This window comes from Oryzias latipes, chromosome 4 (genome assembly GCF_053564925.1).
Source record: "Oryzias latipes strain Hd-rR chromosome 4, Olatipes_Hd-rR_3.1".
NCBI classification, from domain to species: Eukaryota; Metazoa; Chordata; class Actinopteri; order Beloniformes; family Adrianichthyidae; genus Oryzias; species Oryzias latipes.
In genome coordinates, this window is record NC_136240.1 from 31,189,588 (window position 1) to 31,216,196 (window position 26,609).

Sequence of the window (26,609 nt, forward strand, 5' to 3'; positions counted from 1 at the left end):
TCGTTGAGCACCTCTGACAATTCTGAACAAAAAAACAAAACAAAAAACACTGTTGCGCGCTCACATCTCAAAAGAAATATTGTTAAGTAGTTTTAATATATTTTTTTGAAGACCTTTTATTGTTCACACATTTTTTATTGAAAAAAGAAGTATCAGTTTGACAACATTGACTTGTGTTTTGACAACCTTAGAAGGTCAAATGTACGGATGTCTTTAAACGCAACTGTTGACTTTTGCACCCGGAACAACAACATTGACGGATGTGGTACATGTTAGCCAAATTAGTCCAACGTCGTTAGATTAGGGTCCCACTTTTGGATTAAGTTGCAATTAATCGCAAATCCAGAGTTGCTCCATGGGTTCATCTGCTCGGTTGAGACTCTTCATTAACCGAAACAGGCCTTTGATCCTGGATGGAGGTTTAGCAACTGAACTGGAAGCACACGGGGCACAACTACAGGTAAAGTAAATATGTTATGATATTATCCAATGGTTGCTTTGAACGTTTTTGGGCAATAAATGCATTAAAGCGCACATAAAGACTGTGGTCCGGTCTCGTGCGCATACAACTTGTAACAAACTCAGTAAACCACTAGATAGAGCCATTGTGTCCTGTGAAGTTGGTTTCTGCTTCACTCAGGAGCATCATTTGTTATGCGTTACTACTCAAGTAGTACTTAAGTAACGCCCGGAAAGATGAACTGGAAGATGGTGTGAATGGAGGGGAAAAAAAACGGTTTCACAGTGAAAGGGATTTTCTAACCATGACAAATATGGTAGTCAATACCAGTATTTACCTGTTAGTTCCTTACGTGCAGATTTAAAGGTAATTTTATGTTATTTATGTGTGTGTGTGTACAAAGGGAGATCCTCTGTGGAGTGCCAGACTTTTGCACACGAATCCCAAGGCCATAAAAGATGCTCATCACAGGTCAGTTGATGCGCAGGTTTTCAATAGTCACGTCAGTTTAGTCAAATTTTGTGTCATTTTTCTCTATGTACTGGTGCTGATGACTAAAACGAGAGTTTCTCTTTGGCAACAGGTTCCTCCTGAGTGGGGCTGATGTCATCACCACGGCCACGTACCAGGCGAGCGTCCAGGGTTTTGTAACCCACCTGGGCATGAGCGCTGAACGGGCCAAGGAGCTGCTGATGTCTGGAGTCCATCTTGCCAGAGAAGTGGTGAAAAATTTTGGCTCTGGTAAGAAACAAAACACTTTTTGATCGATGTATTCGTCCCTGTGGATTTTGATCCTCATCTTTGTCTTATTTATTCTTCTTTAAGGGAATACGGGCCCTTTGGTGGCGGGCTCAATTGGATCATATGGAGCCTATTTACATGATACCTCGGAGTACACGGGGACTTTTGCAGAGAAGATGACTGTTGATGTGAGGGTTTTACACCTCCTTTGGGCTGCACTGTTGGTGGACAGAGAACTATGTGGTGGGTGACTGCTGCTGTCCCCTGGTTCATTTTTTTATGGAGTGCAGGAGCTGAAAGACTGGCATCGGCCGCAGGTTGAGGGCTTATTGGCAGCCGGAGCTGACCTCCTCGCCTTTGAGACAATCCCAAGTATCAAAGAGGCCGACGCTGTGGTGGAGCTGCTCAGAGAGTTCCCCGACTCCAGCGCCTGGCTGTCCTTCTCCGTTAAGGTAGACCGCCGGAGAGGAAAAGCTTCTGTCTAGTGTAGCACCAGTTTTTAGAGACTCTGGTCACAGCTTGGCTTCTGTTGTGGTCCGAAACCACCTTTAGGACGAGACACGAATTTCCGATGGCAGCCCTTTCGCAGAGGCTGTGCGGGTCGCCAGCAGGTCCGCCCAGCTGCTCGCCGTAGGAGTCAACTGCTGCTCCCCAACGGTGGTGGAGCCCCTCCTGGACTCTGCCAGCTCTCAGCTGAGCCCAGACATGAGCTGGGTGGTGTACCCCAACAGTGGCTGGGAGTACGACTCCCAGCAGGGGTGAGTCTGTGAGCAGGGTTTCTACCACGCTGGTTCTGTTCTGCGGCGAGGGAGAGCAGACAGGGAGACATTTATCTACTGTGGACTACAAACAAGGCGTAATGTTGTCTAAACAGATTTTTTTTTTACCATTTCAGATTGTGAATAATTTCTGTAAATTGAGAGTTAATTTACTGGGTTTCATTTTGTTGAGCCGTTTCAAAGAAACACGTCTGTTTTTACCCGCTGGTCCAGCTGCCCGGTGGGGGTTGTGGTTAGCGAGAAGGCTGTGGGTTAAATCCCAGCTGGGACCTTCCTGTGTGGAGGCTGCATGTCCCCCTCCAGCATGCGTTTGTTGACGGGCAGCCCGTTACCTCCACAGCCCAAAAACAGGCTGTGAATTGAAGAACTGTACAGGCTGTAACCCTGCCTTTGCCCAACAGTAGCCGGATAGGCTCCAGCAACCTCTAAGCAGGTTTAACAGATGAATGAATGTTTGCATCCTTCAATTCAAACAAAAAATTTGCACTAAACAGGTCTTTAAATCTTTAAAAACTAAAACAGTCGGCTGTATCAGTGACCAAACACCCACATGTAGCATCATTTGCAGGCATCCTGGCATTATTATTTGCATCTCCGTCAAAGTTTTAATAAATGCTATTTTTTTTGTTTTTGTTTAAAGGTGGCAAGCTCGAGGGGAATCGTCGATATGGATCCCTGAGTTGAGCCGCAGATGGGTGAAGCAGGGTGCTGCTCTGATAGGTACGATGAGCTGCTCTCCCTTCCCGTCAGCCATCGCCTCTTTTGCTGTGTTTTCTCTGAGCCGTGTTCTGTCTGCCAGGTGGCTGCTGCTGCATCAGTCCTGCTGAGATCGCAGAGTTGAGAAAAGTCTTAAAAGGAAGTTGCGACGGACAGCCTTGAAAGCAGAACTTTACAGCCCCTCCCTGGGCCTGGGAGCCAGCTGAAGTGACGGCATCAGGATGGATGTAAACATGCAGAAAAGTGAGGAGGAGGAGGTTTCAGGAAGGACAATGACAACAAATTTATTAACAATAGAGTCCAGTGGGAAAAATAGGAAAAGGTCAAATCACAAAGCCAACTCAGAAATTCTTTTCAGGGGTTTGTATGCCTGAAGCTAAATTAAATGTAAATAAAGCCAAAATTCTTTACAATGGGGCAAAAAAGTATTTATTTAGCCACCAATTGTACAACTTCTCCCACTTAAAAAGATGACAGAGGCCTGTAATTTTTATTATAGGTAAACCTCAACTATGAGAGACAAAATGAGAAAAAAAAATCCAGAAAATCCCATTGTCTGATTTTTTAAAAAAGAATTTATTTGTAAATTATGGTGGAAAAGAAGTAAAGGTATTTGGTCAATATCAAAAGTTCAACTCAATACTTTGTTAAATACCCTTTGTTGGCAATCAAAGCAGTCAAATGTTTTCTGTAAGTCTTTACAAGGTTTTCACAAACTGCTGCTGGTATTTTGGCCCATTCCTCCATGCAGATCTCCTCTAGAGCAGTGATGTTTTGGGGCTGTCGCTGGGCAACACAGACTTTCAACTCCCTCCAAAAATGTTCTATGGGGTTGAGATCTGGAGACTGGCCAGACCTCTCCAGGACCTTGAAATGCTTCTCAAGAAGACACTCCTTTGTTACCTGGTCAGTGTGTTTGGGATTGCTGTTGTGCTGAAAGACCCAGCCATGTTTCATCTTCAATGTCCTTGCTGATGGAAGGAGGTTTTACTCAAAATCTGACGATACATGGCCCCATTCATTCTTTCTTTTATACAGATCAGTTGTTCTGGTCCCTTTGCTGAAAAACAGCCCCGAAGCATGATGGTTCCACCCCCATGCTTTAAGTATTCTTTCTCCACAAAACCCGACGAGTAGATTTCCTACCAAAAAGTTGAGTTTTGCTTTCATCTGACCACAGGACATTCTCCCAATCCTCTTCTGAATCATCCAAATGCTCTCCAGCAAACTTTAGACGGGCCTGAACATGTTCTGGCTGTAGCAGGAAGACACGTCTGGCACTGCAGGGTTTGAGTCCCTGGTGTCTTAGTGTGTTACTGATGGTAGCTTTTGTTTATTTTGGTCCCAGCTCTCTGCAGATCGTTCTTTAGGTCTTTGCTCACCGTTGTTGTGATCATTTTGACTCCACAGGGTGAGATCTTGCAGGGAGCCCCAAATGGAGGGATATTCTCAGTGGTCTTCTCTGTCTTCCATTTCCTAATAATTACTCCCACAGTTGATTTCTTCACACAAAGCTGCTTACCTGTTGCAGATCCAGTCTCCCAGTTTGGTGCAAGTCAACAATTTGGTTTCTGGTGTCTTAAGACAGCTCTTTGGTCTTGGCCATAGTGGAGTTTGGAGTGTGACTGTCTGAAGATGGTGTCTTTTCTATAGATCACCACTTCAAACAGGTGCCATTAATACAGGTAACCAGTGGGGGACAGAGGATCTTAATACAGAAGAGGTTACAGGTCTGCGAGAGACTGAAATCCTGTTTGTTCGTAGGAGGCGAAGTAATTATTTTCCAGCATAATTTTTTAAACTAATTCTTTAAAAATCAGCCATTGTGATTTTCTTTCTCATTTTGTCTTTCATAGTTGAGGTCTACCTATAATGAAAATCACAGGCCTCTCTCATAAGTCCCGGGATGACCTGAGGCCTCACAGCACAACAGTTTAGGAGATAAATCTGTGGCGGATGCCCAACATGGAGTCACAAAGCTTGTTTTAGAGCAGATAAATCTTTGCTGCACAAAGAAAACAAACAAACAGTTGAAAACGCTGAGATTAGAGCCTCCGAGATCTATGGAGGAATGACAACAAGCAGACCTGAACCTCACAAGTCATTTAAAAACTCCTGTTTTATTGCAAAATAAACAAATACAACAAACTCTGGAGTGGACCTGCACCGTCACAGCTGTGTTTGGTCAAAGCCAGAACGAGGTGCGGACCATAGTGAAGTCCAAAAAAGAGGAAATACACTTATCCATTTCTCTGCTTCACATTTTCTGACACGTCTGCACAGCTGCATCACCAACACAACAGTCACTGAGGGCTTCACAAACTACACTCATCTGCTTTCACAACACTTTGACTGGACAGCATTTCCACAGAGCGGCAGCACGAAGCACATGTCCACTTACTGACCTGTACAACCCCCTCCAGCTGAAAGGCACGGAGGAGGCTCTGCGCCTCCCCCTGCAGGCGAAAGGGCGGAACTGCAGCTCAAAGATTTGTTATCAGTAGACAGACAAAAGGAAACCGCTGAGCGGCCTCGGAGGATGAGCAAAAGAAGACAAGAAACCTGCATCACACACAACTGTGGGTTGTTTTTTTCAATCCAGCTGATTTTAGGGGGAAAATGGTCAAACTCAGAAGATGCAGATTCTATGAAGAGTTTTGGATCTTGTGCTTCACACATTTCAACGTTCATTTTGGGTGTGACCACAGAAACTGTCTGTGATAAGCTCCATCCAGTCAACTGAAGGGAGAGTTTCGGTGCTGATGAGACATCACTGCTGCTGATGATTCACGGAGGAGAAAATGTCACAAAACAAACACAGAGAGAGATTTGAAATATTAAAAGAAATGTACTAAAATGGCTTTAAAATGAACCGAATCAGAAGTAGTGTCCTAAAATTCCGTTTACTGTAAGGAATCAGAGGATGTTTTGTCATGAATCCTCTGCTGCATTCTCGGGTGACGAGTGAAAATGATGATCCGTGTGTGAGTGACAGTAAAGATTTCATCTGATTTCAAACTAAAACCACAGACACAACAACATCAGAACAATAATCCCTCTATTCTGCTGCTGCCTGTAGAGTTCTGCACAAGCTGAGGTGGGTCGGCCATACAGCTAAATTCAGGCTCTATTTATAGACTTTATAGAAGCTGGCAGGAAGAGGGTCTTTGTTTTGTCCCGACACCTAAAAAGGAAGAGATTCTAGTTCTATTTGTCACTGATAACCTATGGGGTAAGCAATCTGTCAATAAGAAACGTATCCATAAAAACAAAGACGTGGACAAATTCATAATTTGTGGACAACTTTGCAAAGTTTTGAATACGACTCCTGCTAATCTTGAATGCTAAATTTTCCGTTAAACTGTCAGAAACACGTCACGGGGTCACAGGCATATATACATGGTGTCCCGAAGCATCCATTCAACTGAGTGAGCATGCGCTCTCAGCCTCATGTATGTAACTACCGTAGAATGACACTCTTTAGAATGTTATTGATGCCCTAGCACAGGGGGGTCATTTGCCCCAAGGGCCACATCAGCATGGTGGCTGTCCTCAAAGGGCCAGATATAACTTATACATGTAACTAAATGTAATGAAAAATAAATGTAACTACTCCTTAATGTTAAATAACTTGATGACTTAATTATTATAACTTTTTAAAGTGACAATTACAGTTACGTAGAAAACATATGTTTGCTTGTTACTCCAGCATAAATCCTTTAAAATGTTGTCCACTTATTAAAACCCATTAATAAAGGATCAAACTGTCCAAGTGAATAAAGAAAAATAACATAAAACTAAGTTAGAAATAACTTGTATTACACGTGTAACATTTTACTAAAAAATGGCTGCACACAGTCTGCAAGACCTGCAAACATTGAATAATTAAAACTGCAGCTACACATAAATAATATGTAACCAACTAAAAAAAAATTGTATTTAAAGAAATTAAATACTTGTATGCTCTCGCGGGCCGCATAAAGTGACATGGCGGACCACATTTGGCCCCCGGGCCTTGAGTTTGACACACGAGCCCTAGCAGCAAAATTATCCTGACATCGTAGCTCTGCTAAATAAAAATAAAAAAAAAGTTATTAACAGCACGTCCTGCCGCATTTTTTCTTGCCACAACAGCTGATCATACAAACAATACACCAGAAAAATGAAGAGCAGCAGACATCCTTCTTATTAGGTGTAAAAAAAAAAAAAAGTCCACGATCGTCATCAAAAGATATAAGAGAATATATATATATATATATATATATATATATATATATATATATATCTATAGTAGCTAACTCTGGGCTAAAGTAGGCTCACTGGCAGCTGACCGTAGCGATAGGTAAAAAGGAAGAAAAAAATCAGAAAAGAAAGAAACTTGGGTATTCTGCAACTACTGACGTTTGTATTTTTATTTTTTAATGCCACAACAGTCGGCTTCCAGTTATCCTACTTTAGCTCAGAGTTAGCTTAGCTGTTTTTGTTTTGTTATTGAGGTAAAAGGACAAATTTCATATTCAAGACAGGAGTCATGATCAAATCAAACAAAACAATTTGTCTGCATGAATACGTGTCTTATTGCCGGTTATTGTCCCCCATAATAAACCAGCGTTTCAACCATTGACTGTAAATGAGAACTGGGTTGAGTGACTCCTCCCCCTGCATGTTAGGATCTTACAGGACACATTTATCACCAAACCGTCTCTAAATTTAAGTCCCTGCTACGTCTTTATGCCCCGCCCTGAAATACAAAAGTATTGGATTTTGATCAAACTTGAGTCGGTTAAATTCCTCCTTGGTCTCCTAAGACACAAATTAAGTATATAACTTACAGAAAATTATCCAATCTCCTAAACCTTTGTGCCAGAAAATACTGAATCTCCAAGAATTCTTCTGGATGGCTCATAATAATAATGGACCTTTTCCCCTGAGAGCACCTAACATGTGTGTTACCCTCCACAACGGATGACTCTTTAAACACATGGATGCCTTTTCCAGACTATGTAAGTGTTGATGTGTCCCCTATTCTTTATTGAAGTTTTTCTATGAGATATCACTGTCAGTTTTGATGCCAAAATGACTTAATACATAACCTTAAGTAGTATTTTATTGCTTTTTCTCTTTTTTCTCCTCTCGTTTATCTGTCATTTTAACTTATTGTTATTTGTTTTATTACAGTCTTGTCTTTTTTGTGTACTTGTCCTGTTGTGTATAAAAAGAAACACGTATTTTAAAATTAAACAGCTATAACTCAGTCATTCTTCTTTTTAAACAAGTTCTTGATAATCCTCTTTTTTTTGTAGTTATTCAAGTTATAAACTGACCAATCAGATGCCTCGATGAAAGCATGTGGTGCCCGCTGGCCCCCACCTCAATGTTTGATTGGCAGATTCTCCCGAGCCCGCTCTCAGTGGGAAGGGGTGTGGCCTTCCCACAAGCTCACTCCTGATTGGTGCGAGTGGTCTCCATAGAGATGATAACTGGGATCAATCACTGTGCACTTGCTCAGTCCAGTTCTCACATACAGTCAATGGTTTGAACATGCTGTTAGATTTGTTTCTCTGTATACATTGACAAAGTGATGCTTCAGTCCTATTAACCACAGCAGAACTCCAGTTCTGCAGCAGTTTTTATTTTCTTAAAAAGCCTTGTTTTCTAATTTAACTTTCTTTTTTTGTTTTACACATTTCCTTTCCAATGTGAAAATCAATAAAGTATTTTTGATTTCAGTTCTGATATCTCTCTTATCATTGAAACCCTAGTCATCCGTAGATATCAAAGTAAATCTTGGCAGAGCAGAAGATTCCTCCTCGCACACATGAGGAACACAACCTGGCAACATGTGAGGATGAGGAGGCTGGAGGATTCTTCTCTGCACGTCTGAACGGGAAGCTCCATCCTGCTCCTGCGGTGTGGTTGCTTCCTCTTTTCAGTCTGCGGCGTCTTCCTCCAGGTCGCTGTCCGGGCTCCTCTGCCTGAACTCTGCGGTGTGGGACTGGTGCCTCCAGCCGCCGTCTCTCTGGCTGCCCATGCTGTGGGAGCGGCCCAGCTGGGCCAGCCGCTTGGAGGAGGCGTCCGAGTCCTCCGAGGCGCCTCTGTGCGCCCGCTCTGTCCCTTGCTGGAAGTCGTGTCGCAGGTTTTCCAGATTCAGTGCCCACGGGCCCAGCTTCTGCCAGTTCACCCTCTGGAAGGCCATGATGCAGTGCAGGTTACCGCCCACCTGCAGCCAACAGGGACATCTTTAGCTGAAGCTGCACCTTTGCAGACACGGATGGCGGCGTTTCGAATTACAAGCGCGAGAACCTTTTTAGTTTTGCGCCGCTGGATCCCCCTCTCTGTGTGCCGAATGTCCAGGTATTCTGGGTTCTGCGTGTTGAGGTCGGTCACTATATCCATCCATCTGATAGAAGAAATCCAGTTAGAAGCCGCTCAACCAAAACAGGATGGAGCCTAAAGACAGGGACGACCTACTTTTTACAGTGAATGGCCGGGTGTTTTCTGCTCGGCTCTCCGATTAAAATCCAGTATTCCATTTCATTTGTGGGTGAGGGGCCCCTTCATTGAACACAGGACAAAGAAATGTGCCGTCTGCAGATCAATCTATGACCAGGACATTACGGTCACAAAGGTAATAGCTAAACTCCAGCAGTAGATCCACCGCCCACCTGTAGGCCTTGGCTGCTTTGAGCGGCGTGGCGTCAAACCCCACCGGGCAGAAGTAGTGGTTCTGACAGTGGTAGATGTAGGCCATGGACTCGTCCTTCAGCCCCTGAGTCAGTTTCAACAGAGCGCCCTCAGCTGAAAGGCAGGAAAGGCGTTTGTTCACTTTGGCTGCTTCTAAACCGACATGCGACTGGCTGAACGTACCGGTCTCTCCTGCCGTCTTGTGTTTTCCGTGCGGTTTGTACAGAATGTAGGAGCATCCTCGCACCCTGAAGTGGTCGTTGATTTGCCTGAACCACCTGCGAGACAAAACCTGCACTGACTCCAGGATCTCTCTTCGTATAGGTGATCTGAACAGCAGGAAGAGTTTACGTACCGCATCAGCGTGGCGTTTCCAGTGAAGGGACCGAACTTGATTTCTTCAAAGGGCGGTTGAAACCCCAAAATGTGCAGAGCTTCCTCCTGAGAGATGGGTGGAAGGCTAAGCAAACGCACAGAGAGAGATTAGTGACAGACCGTCTTCACACGAGAACTTCAGACAGGAAGCAGCACCCAGAGCTCTATTCCTGAAGGCTTTTTCTTCCACAGCTCTATTCCAATATATGACAGACTTGGGGTCATAGAATTCTAGTTTGCACAAACTAACATTTCTCCATCGTGATCTGCGTTGAAAAGGTTGGCACTTTCGTGAGTTAAAAAGGATGCCATCCATAGGTCACTACCAATTCTGAGTCTCTGATTGGTCAAAGTCCAATTTAATGGTTTTAACTTTCAACACACATTCAATGGCCGCAGGTTTTGTAAGTAGAAAACGATCAAAAAAAATGTGCATAGCGACGCGTGAACGTGACAGTTTTGTGAATACAGCGTGACCAGAGGAAAATGGTGAAATGCACAGAATGGACGTTCCCTCTAGACCTGGTTTTATCCCTCCACTCTCATGTCGGGTCACTTGTTCGTTCTTCTTTTTATCATCTAAAAAAACATCGCAAAACTGAGTCCAATTGTGTCGCGTTCTGAGATGCTAATCCACGCTTTTATAAATAATACACAGCCAGGAGTTAAACTCTGTGTATTTTCACTCTCAGCACAAGTCTCTCCTTTATCCCTTATACTGTCTTGTGGGGTCCAGATGACCCCACCCTTACATTGACGTGTTCTCCCTACCATGACACAGGTGGATAAAGGTGAAGAGGATTTCATGTAATCCATGGACACCAGTGAAGATCACAAATCATTGAAGAAAAAAGTGTTCAACACACTGTCTAGTGGGGTCCAAATGACCCCACTCCCAATGTTAACGTGCCTCCAAGGTACGTTAACGTTGGGAGTGGGGTCATCTGGACCCTACAAGACAAGATAGCATAAGGGTAGGGCTGCACGATATGAGGAAAACTTGTGATGTGCGGCATTAGTGATCAATATTGCGATGACGATATAACTTACGAAATATGAACAAACAACTAAAACCATAATTTCCATTTCACTGCAGTTTCATTTAAAGACGACTCAACATAACTTAAATTAGACTCCAAATGACCCTAGTCTACATAGGAGGCGAACATCTAACATAAAAGGCCTCCATCTGATTTGTCAAAAAAGAGATTTTTTTGATTCGCTAAATACTTCAAGCTACCATAAGATTGTTTTGAGATTGAGCCTACATAAGGGTTATGAAACCGTTGATATAAAAGGTACATATCCATATATTGGGGTCCCTGAACGTTCGTCACTCATGAGGTCAGATAAATCCAGTGATTCATCAGGTGTTGACAGAATGATCAGCGCGCCTCACCTCCCTGCACCCAGGGTGCTGTATAAGAAGTTCCAGCAGGAAACCAGCGAGGAGATCCCACAGGACGTCTTGTACTGGGGCCGACTGATGCAGTACCTACAAGAAAGGAGGAGTCAATTCAATCACGCAAAATGAAACCAAAACAAGTGTAAAGCTTGTCTCTGGACTAAAAAAGAAGCTAGTTCAACCATTTACATTTTAGAAAGGTCAAGTCAAAATAAGTATCCACAAATACATGTCAGTCAAGGAGGGAAAAAAGTCCATTCCATGTTAAAGCTCAAAGTCCTTTAGATCTTTCAATCTATTGTAAAAGTGTTGTTGATCTTTTAATGACGATTCTGCCATTTGTAGCCTAAATCAAAAAAGCTGTGTTGTTTTCTAGGGCAGTTTCTTTAAGACAACTGCGTTGTGGATGGTACTGTTGGCTCAGAGTAAGCCTTCCCACACTTCCCATCATTCATCTGTTAACTCCTCCTCCTCCCGCTAGCTCACAGCCCTTCACAACCCCAAGCCAACATTACAGGTGCAATAAAAATGGGGAATCTAGAGCCATAGATTCCAGCTCAGACGCAGAAAACAAGGATGTTAGTGGATCTATTGAGTGGATGCATCAGAATGGAGCAGAGCAGGGAGCTTGTGGCTCGCTGATTGTGGTTTCTACGCAACAACTACAAGCTTTTTCAAACTGCTTTTTTTCCGTCTGCTCCTGATTCCCGATATGAATAAATAAATACCGGTACTCAGAGATGACATTTCAAGCTTAATATTGTATATATAGATATATAAAAAATGGTCAAAACAACAAAACCACAATTTTCATTGGAGTGGGTCTTTCTAGAAAACCTTCTGTATTTTGGTCCAGGAAGAGCTGATTTTGACAGCTTGAAATCTGTTCATGTCATTTATAGAGGGTTTTTTTTTTTTTTTGCAGGAAGCTGTGGGGGATTTTTTAAACAAATCTGTAGCTACAGCAGTTTGACCCACAAAAAGAAAGCAACCACCTTTCTGTCATCTGTTTACAATCATTCATGAGGGTTTTTTTTTTTGGTACTATAATTCTGATTTTACCATCTCCTGAGGTCCAGCACCTTCCTCTGTTTGATCTCCTCCAGAGAGGCCTGAGGAGGCACATCTTGAAGGTTCCTGCTGGGTTTCTCAGAGGACCTCATCTTCTTGGTGCTGCATTTCTTGCCATTGCCTGGAACAGAGTGGAGGTCAGTGGGGGGGTCTTTGGAGCATGCATGGGGGGGGGGGGGGGGGGGCATGGGGGAGGGCTTACTGGCTCTGACTTTCCAGGTGTATGCAGAGTTGAAGTCTGCGGTATCGATCTCCCAGGCAAAGATGGGCTTGGTGTTTGCAGAGGACACCTCCTCCATGTCACAGTCCCCGACCAGGCCCACTCTGGCTCCCGCGCTCCCCACGGAGCTCAGGTCCGCGCAGGGAGTGGGCTTCGCCAGCGGGGGACCGCCGTCCTCCCCCTTCGCCCCTGCTTTTCTGGAGGAAGGGGAGTACACGGAGGCCGCCTGGTTGAGGAGGGCGTAGTCGGAGCAGACGGTGTAGAACTTCTCCCTGGAGTGTGTGACCGGGCAGGTCCACTGGAGGTGGAGCTCGGCGCTCGAAGCTCGCCTCATCTTGGCGGCGTCGCGGGCCAGGGAGCTGATGAGGGTGAGGGCGGACTCCTGCTCTCGGTCGGTGGGCCTCTGCGGCCCCGGGGACTCCGGCGGCCCGGAGAGACTCGGAGGAGCTGGACCCTCGGATGTATTCGGCATCGGGGAGGGTCTTCGGTGATGGCAAACCGAGGCTAATAACTCCGGGGATTGACTGAACTGAAGGGCGGATTTCCTCGCTAAGGAGGATGAAGGATCGAGCACCAAGATGGAGGCTAAACCGCTATTTATTAACTAATTTCATTGTAAAATATTTAACCCGTGAATTATTATTGAAACTTACATTACACTGCACATTTACTCATGATATGAAGTAGATGAAAAGTCTCATATTTGGCTAACTGCGTTCTTCTGTGACCGTCCCCTGGACTTGAACCGCCTCACCCGTGAAGCAGATGTTGACGTGAACGCCGCTACATCCGCGCTGCTTTGGGAATACTAGCAAGTGTCAACACGACCCGCTGCTCCCACTCCCCATAATCCTTCCAGGACTCTTTACGAGGCCGCGCTCTGTTCGGCCGCCAAAAACATCGAGAGGATTCCGCTAAGAGAAGAAAAAGTCATTCGAGTAATAGAAATAATTAAAAATGTATATATTTATACCGTTACATCGTCCTCTTCTTGTGTGCGCACGAGCGTCAGACTGTACCAAATGTTTGTGAACAGGGAGAAGCACAAACGTAGAATGTAAGTAAAGTTAAGAAAATAAACACTCGTGAGAACAAATTGCATAAAAAAATAGTATTCCTAAAGATAATGCATTTACTTAATGCAATATCTTAAGTACTTAATGTAATTTTTGGAAAACATTTATCAAAAAGGGTCTGTCAATTATTTTTACCCAACCGGGTTTATGCTAAGGCTTTCTAACCAATCACAGAGCAGGGGGCGGGGTCTCCTGAAGATATTTAAAGGGAGCACCCGGGGATTTTTTTTTATAAACAACTTTATTAATTTCCATAAAATTACAGATAAGAGCAAGTCAAAAGTCCAGACTTAAATATGAAAGAAAAAAAAATCATAAATGGGTTTATTTCATTGCAGGTAAAATCTGACCCCTTAACTATTTGTCTTGTTTTAATTCTTTTTTCTGACATTACCATGTGACTGAGGTAAAGTTAAATGTTGAAAACGGTAATGCAGGTAAGAAGAATAAGGGAAAACCTATAAGTGGCTGACAGATCTTTTTGTTTTTTATAATCAATATATCTACTTTGAGCAGAGACACTGTTTGGAGCTCCTACAAACTCAAGTCAAACAAAGATGTCTGTTTTGTATTTTTATTTTAGTTATCAGTCCAGGGGCCTGTTTCAGAAAGGAGGTTAAGTGTAAACTCTGAGTGCATTAACCCTGAAATCAGGGAAACCCTGGGTTTTCCGTTTCAGAATGGGAGGTTTGTTAAACCAGAGAAAGCAGAGTAAGTCAAACCCATTTCTGAAATAGAGGTAACTTCTACTCGGAGTCAGTATCCATGGTTACTTATGCTGTGAACCTAACCTGGTCGGGAGCAGGTTTTATTCTCCAAACTCAAAGTTTCTGCCGGTCCCCTCCCCTTTTTAAAGACGAAGCGGTATTTTTCGCTTTAACCTTCATTGCCCAAATGTCCGTCACACAGAGACGGTCTAAGTGACAAGAATGGCTTGTTCTTTTTTGGAGGACCCAATAGACGAGGAGGCTGCATTAATTCGTAGAGAATTACATTTACGAGGATTTTGAGAAGACTCGATTTTTTTTTTTTTCACTTTTAGCTGCTGCCATGTTCTTTTAATTCCTGCAGGATTGCATCTACATGAAAATGAAATCAGGGACATTGAATTAGATTAATGTAACAATTACTTTTAGGAAACACAATTTTCTAGCACTGCTTACTTTCTTAATCCCACATAAACCTATACCACTTGATCAATACAAGGGTAGTGTTGCAGTGTGTGTGTGCTGAGCGGGGTGCAATCCACGAGAGACAAGGGGAGGGGCGAGTGCAGGTGCAGATGGGGGGGGGGGGGGGGTGAGCACGGAGCAGAGGTGTGTGCGTGGAATATATTGTGTGTTCGGAGGACGGAGCACTTAGTTAAATAAAGAGAAGGTGTCATTCCCAGAATAACTGTTTTGGAGTCATTCTTAATCCGCTCTGAAGGTTGAGGGTTTCCAACGGGAAGTGAACCCCGAAGGAGAATTCCCTTCGGCCCTGAAGGAAATCTCCCCTGCGCTTCTGACCACGGTTGGTCGGAAAGACGAGAGAAAAGAAAGGAGAAGTCTTCGCGCAGCGAAAGGTTCAACAGTAGACAAAAGTTCACTTTGAAAAACACAATTGCATGTATTAATATTAAAATGACCAACGTTTGCAAGAGGGGAAGGTTAACAAAAAAGTCCTCTAAACATTATCAACGTTAAATGCATTTCCCCCCCCCCAGATTGGTTCTGAACACTATGCAGCATTTCATGCATTTACACTAGGAATAACACTTCAAAAGTACACCTAAATATCGCCATTTTTTATTTCACTCCTTACGCTATTTAAAAAGTTATTACAGTCAATATTTTATAACAATGATTTAAATGCAAACTTAGGCATTAACTTGAGCAGCTATGTTTTTCCACGCTAAGTGTCTCTGTTTTGCAGATGCAGCGGTGTTGCTTTTCTTCCGGAATATGTGCTCATATTCACTGTAACTCTGCAGCAGCACGTCAAGTTCAGCTGGTAAAAAATATGAAAATCTTTTTGTTTCACGGTTGCCATGGTGACTCGTGATATCTGCGCTCCATTGATAATGGCTTCTTATAGTCGCGGTGCTCACGCTTAACTCCGAATAAGTCCACTCAGAGTTGATTGACCTAACTCTGATCAGCTTCTCTGAAACAGAAAACTCAGAGTTGTTAATCTCCCGATTGACCAACTCGGAGTTCAAGTTCAACCTCAGAGTTGGTTGAACCTCCTTTCTGAAACAGGCCCCAGGTGCGTTCAGTCCATCGGACATGAAAGCACCGGAGTCAGCTAAGCAGCAGTCAAGGAGGAGGGGAGAAACTCAGGCAGGGTGCCAGACCTCAAACAGGGTTGGTCGGCCCGGCTTTCAAATGAAGCTTTCTTTCAGACGCTAAAAGCACAAGTAACTAGAAGAAGCTGCATTTGCAGAAGGAAATTCAGGGTTGAATGCTTTTTGGGTGAATTAAAATGAAACTTAAAAGGGTAATGATTGGCAAAAAAATAAATAAACAAAGTTGACCATAAATAAAGGGATATTTTGGTGAAAAATGTTAGCGCCGGGTCTCGAACCAGCGAGCGTCTGCACCAGGGATTCCCCATGTGTTTCAATGAAGGCAAAAATCCTGGAAATCCTTGAATATCTTGGAAAGTTTGACTGTGACCAAAAGTCATTGCTGGAAAAAGCTGAACATTTTAATAGTTGAATGGTTAAAATGTCTGAAACATTGTAGGAGTTAAGCAGCAAAAAATGGCAGAAGATAACGTAATAAAGAGAAACAGAAAAACAATGGGCTAAAGTCAAGCATTCAAATCCTTTTTTCCTGCGTCTCCTTTATGCTTTACAGCTTTTAACTAATAACCGTAACTGCCAACAAATATCTGATTCTACCATGTTGAACTCATGTCTACAGTCCGACTCCCTCTGCTGAAATGCTGCATATGAAGGGAAATGAAAACAGAGGGCCGGATGCTGAAATCATTTATTTAAATTTGATGACAAACAGAGGTGACAGAGGTGTACATTTCAAACCTCAAACTTAGATCTTGGACCAATTTTTTCCCACAGAAGCCTTTGATATTTGTTTTTTGTTTAAATAAAAAAAAAAAAGAATAAAATGAAATCTGAGTGCGGCAATCCTAAACCAGCTTTTAGCATGGCCCAAACTGACTCTTGGCTGAACATAACATTAATTTGAAAACATTAAGAGAGGGGCGCCTGTTAAAACCAGTAAAACTCAACAATTCTGCCTCTGTGAATAAAAAACTGCAGAGAACTGAACACAGGATGGTCCGACCACGTCACCTTAATCTCCGACCAACATAATTTATCCAGGGCATCATGTCATGTTTAATTGCCGGCGTCGGAGGAGCTGGGCCAGGGCTCGGAGCTTCGGCGGCTCAGGGTGGGACGCCAAATGTTCCAGGGATTGTAGGTGCGGCTCATCTCTGTGGAGACGGGCGATGACGGGGCGGGGCTGCTGACCAGATCGGGCAGGACCGCTGAATTGGTTGAAGCCGGGAACGGGTGTAAGGCTGAATCTGCGGTTGCTGACCAAATGGAGCTGCTGTAGGGCGTGGGTGCAGACCAGGGATTACGGGTGTTTCCCAGGAGTGACTAAACAAAACGTAAAAAGCACAGGTACTCTGTCATGAGCAGCATCTGAGAGGAGATCTATATGTGGGGGTGGAGCTTACTGTGGTTGTGGCAGTGGGGGAGCTGGAGCTGCTGGGCCAGGAGTGCAGAGGGTCACTGTTTGGTATGTCCCAGATGGGGGGAGGGACAGGGGAGAACTCGGACCAAGTGGGCTGAGGTTCAGATGACTTCTGGATATTCATTCCTCTGAAAACTAAAAACCAACACGTGTGCATACTTCAGCTCATGCAGTCTTTGTTTAACCGGTCGCTCGACATTCTTCCGCCACGTGAAGACGGCGTTACCTCTGGACAGATTGAAGGGGTTGCTGGGGCCGAAGGCGGAGAAAGAGTTGGTGGTCTGGTAGGTTGGACTGCTGGTTGTGTCGATTGGACTCCACAATCCGGAGCTTTGAGAGGAGAAACGGGGAGATGAAGGGAGAACTTCTGTGAGGAGAATCACCTGCTTGCATTTCTCACCTGTCAGAGCTGTCGCTCTCCACGGAGGTCATGTGAGCCAGAGTCTTCCCAGAGTGGTCCATTTTAGCCGAGCCGGAACCGCCTGGGAACATAATGCAGGACGGTGAACACGGCGCGATGGGACCCACAGCAGTCACCTGAGCGTTGCACAATCACCTGGGCTTTTGTCATAACCTGCAGCTACAGCAGCAAAGGTCGGGTTCCCATTTTTACCCAGAAGAGGAGTGACCGCACTCGGTTTATTTCCGGGAGCCTTTTTCTGGTTCATCTCACTGCAACAAAACACAAAATATGAGTAAAACATAAGGAAAACAAACAAACCGGATCATAAGAAAATTGATCAAGTGTAACTCTGACGCTACGTTCACAAGCATTGCAGAGGGTGAACGCAGCTCGACACTCTTGTGTGTTGGTAAATGACCATGCTACGCTCATCTATGGAGGTGGCTAGATTGGATCCCGGAGGCCGTGGAGGGTTCTGGAGAACCCGGTCAAACCTTTGGGCTGTGGAAAACCAGCAACGATGGGAGTTTCAAAGAGACGGAAATTCAATGTTTGTGAGAGAACCGCAGAGGATTTCCAACCGTCTGCAGAACACATTTAATGCTGGATTCTGATGAGACGGGAGGATTTTTCAGGGAGTCTGTACTGTTGTACATCACTCCTCCGTTCTGTTCGGTAATGCTGAATCACTTTCATGGTCCTAAAAAAAAAATTCCTATAATGAAAACATTTTTCAACTCAGAAATCTGTGTTTGATAAAACATGAGGTTTTGAGGCTTTAAAAGACCCACGTCGATGAAAATAACGTTATTGTGTTCTTGTACCATTTTTCTAATGATAGAGGACATTTATGTAAAGATAATTAAAATTAGTTCTGCATTTGAGTATTTCAGGATCAGAGGTAAAAAAAAAAACAGCCCACTGGGTGGGCCACAAGCTTCCTGCTCCGCTCCATTCTGATGCATCCACTTGCAGACTAGCAGATCCACCAACGTCTTTGTTTTCCTCATCTGAGCTGGAATCTGGATCCAATATTGCTCGCCATTTTTGTTGCTCCGCTAATGTTAGGTTGGGGGTTTTAGGGGCTGTAAGCTAGCGGGAGAGAGTGCAGACAAATGAGTGACGGGAAAGGGGGCGAGGTAGTCCACCCTGCAACTCAGAGGTGAACTTCTGCTGCTCTGCAGAAACTGTTTTGTTTCGTGATTATGGCTAAAAACGAGGGGAATCCTAATTAAAGGATCGCTTTGCAAATAAATCAAAAGATGAGTAGAGTGGGACTTTGAACTGTAGGAGCACGTGGATACCTGCTACTGTTGAGCACGCTGCTGTAAGTGCACCGGGGCAGCAGACTGGGGGAGGTAGGTGGTGGAGAGCAGGTCCCAGTCGGGGCAGAACTCTTCAGAAAAGGATCTGCATTTATGGTCTGGAGGGAGATCTGCTGGAGGCTGGCTGCTTCTGCAAGGGAAGCGCAGAAAGTCAGCGCCAGCGGGGCGTGGCTGGAAACTGGAAACGGCTTCAGGTCTCGACTCACGAATACCGTTAACGGAGACGGGGAAATCCCACTCAGGGGAGGAAAACTCCTTCTCTCCTTCAGAGCTGCTGCTGTGGCCGAGCTCAGGCACAGAGGAACTGGTGGACAGTTTGGGTGAAAAGGAGGGGCGTCCTTCCTCCTGCTTTCTGTCTACTGAAAAACACACACAAACACACACAGGTGAAGAGGCAGAGGCGAGCTGCAGCAGGATCAGGGTTCAGGTGAGAGCTTACATCTCTGTTTCTGCACGGGTCTGGTCTTTGGGATGTTTAACTTGCGCAGTTTGTCCTCCAGTGGAACATACGGCAGCTCCAGGGAGCTGAGTGCAAACAAGATGTTGACAAAATGGAGTCAGAAGCTAATGGAATGGCAAGTATGTGCTTGGTTTTTTTCTGGAAACATACCTGGATTTTTCTACTGGACTGTCCTTTTCTCTGGCTCCTGGTTTCTTTGTTTTGGGTTTAGAATACTCCTCTTTTACTTTTCCAGGATTTACTGTCCTGCCCTTCTTCTTTATTGGTTCCTGTAAGAAGGGATGGATGTTAAAGGAGAACCCCAGGAAACCATCTGCAGTTTTGCGGCTCTGCATTTTTGCTCTGAGCACCTCTTTGACGCTGGTTTCCACGTCTGGGTTGGAGGTTTCTGTGGTGGTGGAGGAGCTGTCGTCATTGTCGGCCAGGTTATCTTTGCCCCCGTCTCCCTGAGTCTTTACCGTTAATTTTTTCTCTTTTTGTGGTTTCTTTCTGGGACCTTTTGTTTTCGTTGGATGCTTCCCTTTGGGTTCCAGTGCTGAGGCAAAGAAAAGAGAAAGAAAACCATGGTTAAGAGGAATGCAAACAGGGCGCCGCGCCGCGCCATCTGATGCGAGCGGACGTACCTTTCTGCTGAACGGCCTGAGAGCTCTGCTCCTGAACTGCTTCGCCGCTGTGCGACTCTGGGCGCTCCAGGTCGTTGTCCATGGCTCCTATCAGGTTGGCGTAATCTGCATCGTCGGGGCAGAATGCTCCTTGAGGCCCCGATGATGCAGCTGAAGTTTCTAAGGGTTTGTGCGTCCGAGTCTTCCGGTTGATAGGCTGGCACACGAGTGAAGGGCCTTCTGGGCACAAAGAAGTCCCTTTGGACATCTGTGGGGACGTGGCCGTCCCAGATGAGCGGCTAAACGCGGGCTTGGACCTTTTTTCTTGCGAGTTTGGCTCTGGAACGACGCGATCGTTTGCCAGCCGGCCTGCAGCCCGCACTGTCCCGTTGCTGGCTGGGCATAATCCTCTGTTGTTCTGAGTCGAGTCGCTGTAGTCGTTCAACCTGAAAGATGACAGGAAAGTCGTCTCTACTCTGAAATGCTTCCTCTGTCCACCTGCTACGCTCCAGGGTTCCTGCACTTGTGTATAAAGCAGCGTAGATCCTGCATGAACATTCTCCAAAACTAGAGACCCAATGCACCAAAATAACACCCGGTAACACCACAGATGTCACCGGGGACTGAGAAACAACAAACACTGAACTACAGCAACTCTCACCGTTTGTGCAGTAATCACAACAGATTCTCGTGAAGTTATGCATAGCGGCTCAAAGCCGCCATTATTCTCGACAGAATCGGTGTTTTATGTTGACTCCGTAAACACTTCACTGCCCTAAAGTGTTGCATATCAGTGCTTTTCACCGAATCCACTGGATTTACATGATTGAGCGAATGGTTGAGGAGTTAGGGCAGTCAAAAGAATGCAAACACTGGAGCTAAAACTAGCAGCTGCAAAGCAAAGCGAAACAAATTCAAAGTGCCCCAATAAAGATGTAGCTGCTCCCTTCAGGTTAACAAAGCAAACGCAGAGGAAGACGGCTGATAAGGAGCGATTTCACAGCCACATAAGGTAAAAACAGGAAGGCATCCATCAGCAGCTGACACTGGACAGGACGGTGCTCTCCCTCTCTCAGGCTGCTTCATATCCACGGTTATTGATTTTTGGAGTAAATCTTTCAGAGTTTTTCTCAGCACTAAAGCACGGACAGACGGCTGTATGTGCACAGAAGCACACACTTAAGATGTAGACTGCTCCGTCTTATCTGTGTTTAGGTTCTGTATCTATGTCTGCTCTAATCACGTGGTTTCGCTCAGAGCTAAACGCGCTAAAAGCTTTCACAGTGGAAGTCAAACAAACCCCTTTAAGTCAAATAACTTTGTTTTTTTCCCCCTTTTTGTCTTTTTCAGGTTCTACAAAAGTATTTTATTGCAATGTTGACCTGTGTGGATTCTGCACGTGACAAATGAGGCTTCATTCATTCATTCACACACTCCTCAAAAACTCCTCCTGGAAGGAGTCTTCTGGAGTACTGATCGTCTATGGAGCCTGTATGCACCCCGTTTTTTTTTTTACAGTGCGACAAACACTGGATTATCTTTGAATAACCAAACTGCTCAGGACTTTCTCCATCACCCCCTTCCTATTAGAAAATACTCTGAACCATTATTTTGAAAGGAAAGTCTTCCCCTCGTCCTCGTCCTGTCATTTTTTGTTTTTCCGTGTTAACAGAGTAAAAAGAGTGATGCTAAAGTGAAGCTTCAAGTCGAAGCATTTTAGCTTTGATCCGTTAGGAGTCCCGCTCTTCCATCTGATCCCTGCAGAGACACAATCTGCCTTCTCTGTTACTGACCAACTCCATCAGGTGATTCCAGATCCCGATTGACTAAACGCACCTGGAAAACAAGCAGGTTGCCAGATCTGGGACCAGCATCAAGCCAATGTTTGAGCAACTTTTGAATTCCTCTAACGGTTTTTGCTTCAAGAATTATAAAAAACATAATTCAAACTTTTATTTGTAGACTCCAGTTTGGTGTTTTTCCACAGTGCACTTACTTTGAATCACCGTCGATCTGCACGATCTCCCTGAGGTTAAAGGGCTTCCCCGTCTCCAAGCAGGTGCTGGGCTCCACAGACACGCGTCTCTTGAAGGGCTCCCAAATGCTCTGAGCTTCCAGGTAGGCCGTGGCAATCACCAGCAGAAACATGCAGCTGCAGAGACAGAGACGGCCCGTTGGTCAGGCTGACCTTAAGGGTGGCGATGCCGCCGTGGCGCCGCTCTCACCTCATGATGACGGACACGATGATGTGCAGCTCCAGCTCCCAGTCTGGCCTGGGAAGAGTCTCGGCGCATGCACCCAGCATGTGGTAGGGCAACGAGGCGTTCAGGACAAACACAAACTCTGAGCCCCCATCGGTCACCAGCTTTAGCTCCCTGATCACTCGTGACGAAGTGAAGTCGGGTGTAAACCTGAAAGCACAGGAAGTCTCTGTGATCCTCATGATGGAGGGAAATGATCAAATGTTTGTGTGGGGGGGTTAATTTAGAACTGTGTGGCCTTTGACAAAGGACTGTTTTAAAATAAATAAGCAACCATGTTTTCCTGTCTCTCGTGTCATACTAAACTTTACATTTCTATTTGTAAAAAGCCACGCAAGAAAATAAAATGTCAAATCTAACCTAAAGAAAGGCCTTAGGGAAAGTCAAAACACTTCAATCAACAAAGGAAGTGAAGATTTTTTATTTGGCTGCATTTTCTGTTCTTAACATTTGGGACAAAGCATTTGCAGACTTCAAAAACAATAAGGAAACTTGTCAAGATCCAACTTCACTTCAGTTTTGTCAGTTGTAAAGCTGCCACTTCTGTCCCACCGTTTACACCTCTTTATACCACGGTCCGGGTGAATACTCAATTCTGATTGGCTGCTGGGTGTGAATCAAAAAGTGATAATCCACAGTGATATTGCACACCTAAAAAAGAAGTTCCGGTCACGCAGCTGAAATTTTCTATATCGCTGCGCTGGCTTCTTTAAAACAAACTTTAGCTTCCTCATCTGGACAGAAACAAGCGGCAAGAGGAGAACTTTCTGTCTGAGCTGATGCTTTATTCAACCCATCGTGACCATCAGCTTAGCTTTTCTTTGCTGCTGCAGTCGAGATCGGTGCCAGCTAAGCGGTGTGTTGTCATGTTAACGTAAAAAATAATCTGCTTTTGTGGAAAAAATGCGATCTAAACCATACAAATAAGAATATTAAGTACGAAAAACTGATTGAATATTTATTTCTTTTGTAATTGACCATGGTATGAGCGGGTTAATGGCCTTCAAAGTGTGCATTATCAGAATTGACGCTCATTGTGGATCATTAACCCTTACTTATTTGATCTATTATGTGTCATATATTTGACCTTTTCTATTAATACTATATTGCATCTTATTTTTTCTACTGGGGATTTGAATTTATTTTCATATTTTCTTCTTCATCCTTCTTGCACTCCTGCAAAGTTTACATGTTGAACACTTGAAGAAAGCAGCATTTCCTGCTGCATATATGCATACAAATCACATTTGAATTTGGAGCAAAAAGTCTGTTTTTAAAAAGTATAAACAGTCTTAAAACCAACTCGTCTAGCTTCTTCTCTCCTCGTGTTGACTCAGCTAGGTGTAATGAAAAGGACGGTCTCGCTCCAATTCACGCAGAGATGAATGGACAGTGAAATGAGGTGTGGTCATGTCCTGAACTTTGCAGAAAAATTGCGGCAAAGATTTCCTGGAACTAGACTTATCCCTCTTTGCAGAAGTTGGGCTGCTCAGGCCCAGACAGAGGAATGAGAATCTTTCAGTCCAATTCTCAGCCAGCTCGTCAAAACTGATTAAGCCATCCCAAGTGGAATATTACCAGTCACCAGCATGTAAACACCTAATTCACAAAAACATGTAATAAACAGAAGAACGCAGAGTTTCCAGACTGTTTCAATCATCTGATTAGGTTTTCTGGAAACTTTTTCTCCATTTTTCTTTGTTGGAGTTGTAATCCCAACTTTTCAGGGTTATCTGTAAATGATATATAGAATTAGCCTCATGGCTCCACTTTCAGAGAAAACTAAAACACATTTTTGTTTGTTAATCTTGACTACAAATGTCAGGATTCAAAGAAAGAAAAGAAAAATAAAAAGTCATGTTTTTACCACTAGTTTCATGATTTGCAACATTCTGGCTACACCAAAGAGGACTGGAACAGGAACGTTCCTGCTCCTGCAGTGGGAGTCAACACAAATGCTTTTAACCTTTGAAGTAGTGCATGTAAACTGTGCAGAGCCAGTTCGTGTTGACAACAAAAACCTGAGTCATCAGACTGAAATGCTTCTGATTTAAAGGTCTCCGTAGCAGGACAGCGTTCCTGCAGGTTCACTCGTCCTAAAGCAAATACTAGCCAAAGATTTCAGGTGTGCTGTGTTAGCTGACATGTACCTGTCAGTTTAAGCCAATGACCTTCTTTTCAGTCACATTATCGACACGCCGTTGGTTTGTCTAAAGGTTCTGTAGGCGGGAAATTTCTAAAAACAAAACACCGAGTATGGATACACTTCTGCACAAACTCAGGAGGAAAACTGAGACTTCAGCATCACTGAATATAAAACCTCTATATTGTCTCCAACCATGAAGGATCTGAGGTTTGCCCGTTTCATGTGGATTTGGTCACTTACAGTATAATAAGGTCTTTAGAGGAGTTTGGTTCCAGTGCAAACTCCTGACAGTTGAGAACTTTGAATCCATATCCCTCACAAGTCTGCCCGTTGATTTCTGCTGATCTGATGGTGATGGGGAGCAGCCCTGTGTTTTCCACTCTGAAGGTTCTTTTCAGGGTGAAGTTTGGCTCTTTGACTTTTGACTCTGGACAAGAGAACAGAATAAAAAGATAAGGGTTTAGGAAAGAAAGAACTAAACTTTTACACATTAAAAAACCTGCCATTTTGGGTTCACCACAAGAACTCTTTTCATTCAGGTTTAACAATTTCACATTTTTTCCCCAAGACTCACGTGATTGTTTCACAGAAAATGTTTTGAAATGCAATAACTTTGCCATTAAAACAGAGCAAATAAGTAAAAACCTCAGGTCCCTTCAAGTTAACTGCTGCTTTCTACAAACGTGGCTGCAAAGAGCAAATGATTCCCTCAGTTAGCTGCTGTTTGACAGTCCTACACGTCACAAGTCTGTCCTAAAGACGGCAATGCTGCTCATATGGTGAAAACTGTGACTGATGATGGGCTGTTTGTCGTTACATAAATGGAGTAAGAAGCGATGAGCGAACCTCATGGAGATATGACCAATAAGTGAAATAAACCCGCCATTGTTCTAAATGAGGGAGGATGCAAGACAGAATCTGCAGGAGGGACATGTTTAACATTGTGCCAAACAGTTAATGGATCATTTCGATAAAGAAAAAGTCAATCCACTGTTTCTTTTAGGTAATATTAGTTGCACAGTGGTCCTTAGCCATTTCACAGTTTCACAATTGTGTTCTGCATCCTGATTGGCCGGATATCACTGTCAATCAATCTCCATGGCGTGTCTCCTATGCAGAATTTGTTGAGGTTGCGAAATGTATACGAATATTAGACACCAACCAGGTATTTATTTTCTTTTTACAATAATGAACTTCTTTTCTTTATAAAAGATAGAAAGTGGTGAAAATGCGGATGTCTGTCTGAGAAAAAGAGTTAAAAGTGTATGAAGTGTGTAGTTTTACACAATTAAAACATCTATAATTATTGTAAACCATAAAAATGACATTTAGCAGATTATTTTCAGAACTTTACTCCCATGACAAACAAAGGTACACAGTTTGGGATGTGAACGACAGTAACAGGGTGCCACCTGTCGGTGTGTAACACATGAGCTTCTAGAGGAAAAACACTCTCAAAGACAATTCTGAACCAATGAAAGCTTCCTATGAAGAGCTGAACCAGTTCTAGCAACAAAGGGTAGATAGACACCATATTTACCCTCATGGATCACCAGTTTAATTTCTGTGAGGACAGATCAGACGGCAATCTAGTGTACAACCAAACCAAACCTGAATTTAGTCAAGTCAGAACGAAGACCCCTGAACCTGAAAGCTGATGATAGAAAGTTTGCTTTGTTATTTTCCTGCCTTTCCTCTGCTCCTCCAAACTCCTGTTGGATGAAAACTCCTCTGAAGCAGCACTGAACTCTGACATTCTTCACCTTGATGAGCAACACAGCAGCAGAAATGACAGACCATGTGACAGCTGGGCCAGATGAAACGCAGATTAAAGGTCTGCATGCAGGCCAGGTAAACAACATGATACCAGTCGATTCGTTTCTAGATTTTATCTGGTCATGAACAGGACACACATCTGAACTTATTTGACTGTGCAGCAAAAAAAAAAAAAAAAAGAAAGAGCTCACTGTCTGCACAGTCTTTCAGCAGCGCTTCAGTCATCTTGAACCTCAGCGAGCTGCCGGGACCTGGGGGCTTCCCCCCAACCTTCAGGCTCTCGGTTGTGCCTCGTCCATGAAGCACTATGGTGTCGATCACAGTCAGGTTGTTCCTAAACAGGAAACACACAGCTTCAGAAGATGTTTTCTAAAAGAGGGGCCTTTGCTTTGGAAGTGAAG

At 44.1% G+C, this 26,609-nt stretch overlaps 3 protein-coding genes across 6 annotated transcripts in view; 1 reads left to right on the plus strand and 2 right to left on the minus strand.

The window, feature by feature from the left end:
• Positions 1 to 221: 221 nt before the first annotated feature.
• Positions 222 to 3,326, plus strand: zgc:172121 (betaine-homocysteine S-methyltransferase). Its single transcript, XM_011474426.4, has 8 exons — positions 222 to 460; positions 864 to 931; positions 1,044 to 1,201; positions 1,286 to 1,389; positions 1,492 to 1,653; positions 1,754 to 1,959; positions 2,621 to 2,700; positions 2,780 to 3,326. The coding sequence occupies exons 1-8, from the start codon at positions 356 to 358 to the stop codon at positions 2,857 to 2,859; spliced, it is 963 nt and encodes a 320-aa protein (XP_011472728.1). The 5' UTR covers positions 222 to 355; the 3' UTR covers positions 2,860 to 3,326.
• Positions 3,327 to 4,798: 1,472 nt separating this feature from the next.
• On the minus strand, positions 4,799 to 14,077 carry LOC101166372 (basic immunoglobulin-like variable motif-containing protein). The gene is made up of 9 exons (XM_023954484.2): positions 12,435 to 14,077; positions 12,224 to 12,353; positions 11,156 to 11,251; positions 9,737 to 9,841; positions 9,565 to 9,659; positions 9,363 to 9,495; positions 9,169 to 9,252; positions 9,001 to 9,097; positions 4,799 to 8,917 (listed from the first exon to the last, which is right to left on the minus strand). The coding sequence occupies exons 1-9, from the start codon at positions 12,922 to 12,924 to the stop codon at positions 8,627 to 8,629; spliced, it is 1,521 nt and encodes a 506-aa protein (XP_023810252.1). The 5' UTR covers positions 12,925 to 14,077; the 3' UTR covers positions 4,799 to 8,626.
• Positions 14,078 to 16,486: 2,409 nt separating this feature from the next.
• tmem131 (transmembrane protein 131) overlaps positions 16,487 to 26,609 on the minus strand; it is a 30,438-nt gene continuing 20,315 nt past the window's right edge. For 2 of the 4 annotated variants that reach the window (XM_011474425.4, XM_078946285.1), the window contains exons 27-41: positions 26,400 to 26,542; positions 24,673 to 24,859; positions 22,251 to 22,436; positions 22,022 to 22,177; positions 20,047 to 20,471; positions 19,774 to 19,958; positions 19,574 to 19,692; positions 19,403 to 19,488; positions 19,176 to 19,319; positions 18,943 to 19,093; positions 17,792 to 17,907; positions 17,636 to 17,717; positions 17,462 to 17,565; positions 17,219 to 17,370; positions 16,487 to 17,138 (exon numbers count right to left, since the gene is read on the minus strand). In XM_011474425.4, coding sequence (XP_011472727.1) covers positions 16,872 to 17,138; positions 17,219 to 17,370; positions 17,462 to 17,565; positions 17,636 to 17,717; positions 17,792 to 17,907; positions 18,943 to 19,093; positions 19,176 to 19,319; positions 19,403 to 19,488; positions 19,574 to 19,692; positions 19,774 to 19,958; positions 20,047 to 20,471; positions 22,022 to 22,177; positions 22,251 to 22,436; positions 24,673 to 24,859; positions 26,400 to 26,542 — 2,503 coding nt within the window. In that variant the 3' untranslated portion in view covers positions 16,487 to 16,871. Of the gene's footprint in view, positions 17,139 to 17,218; positions 17,371 to 17,461; positions 17,566 to 17,635; positions 17,718 to 17,791; positions 17,908 to 18,942; positions 19,094 to 19,175; positions 19,323 to 19,402; positions 19,489 to 19,573; positions 19,693 to 19,773; positions 19,959 to 20,046; positions 20,472 to 22,021; positions 22,178 to 22,250; positions 22,437 to 24,672; positions 24,860 to 26,399; positions 26,543 to 26,609 lie in introns of all 4 variants that reach the window. The other 2 variants (XM_011474424.4, XM_020702646.2) reach the window with 1 other exon arrangement.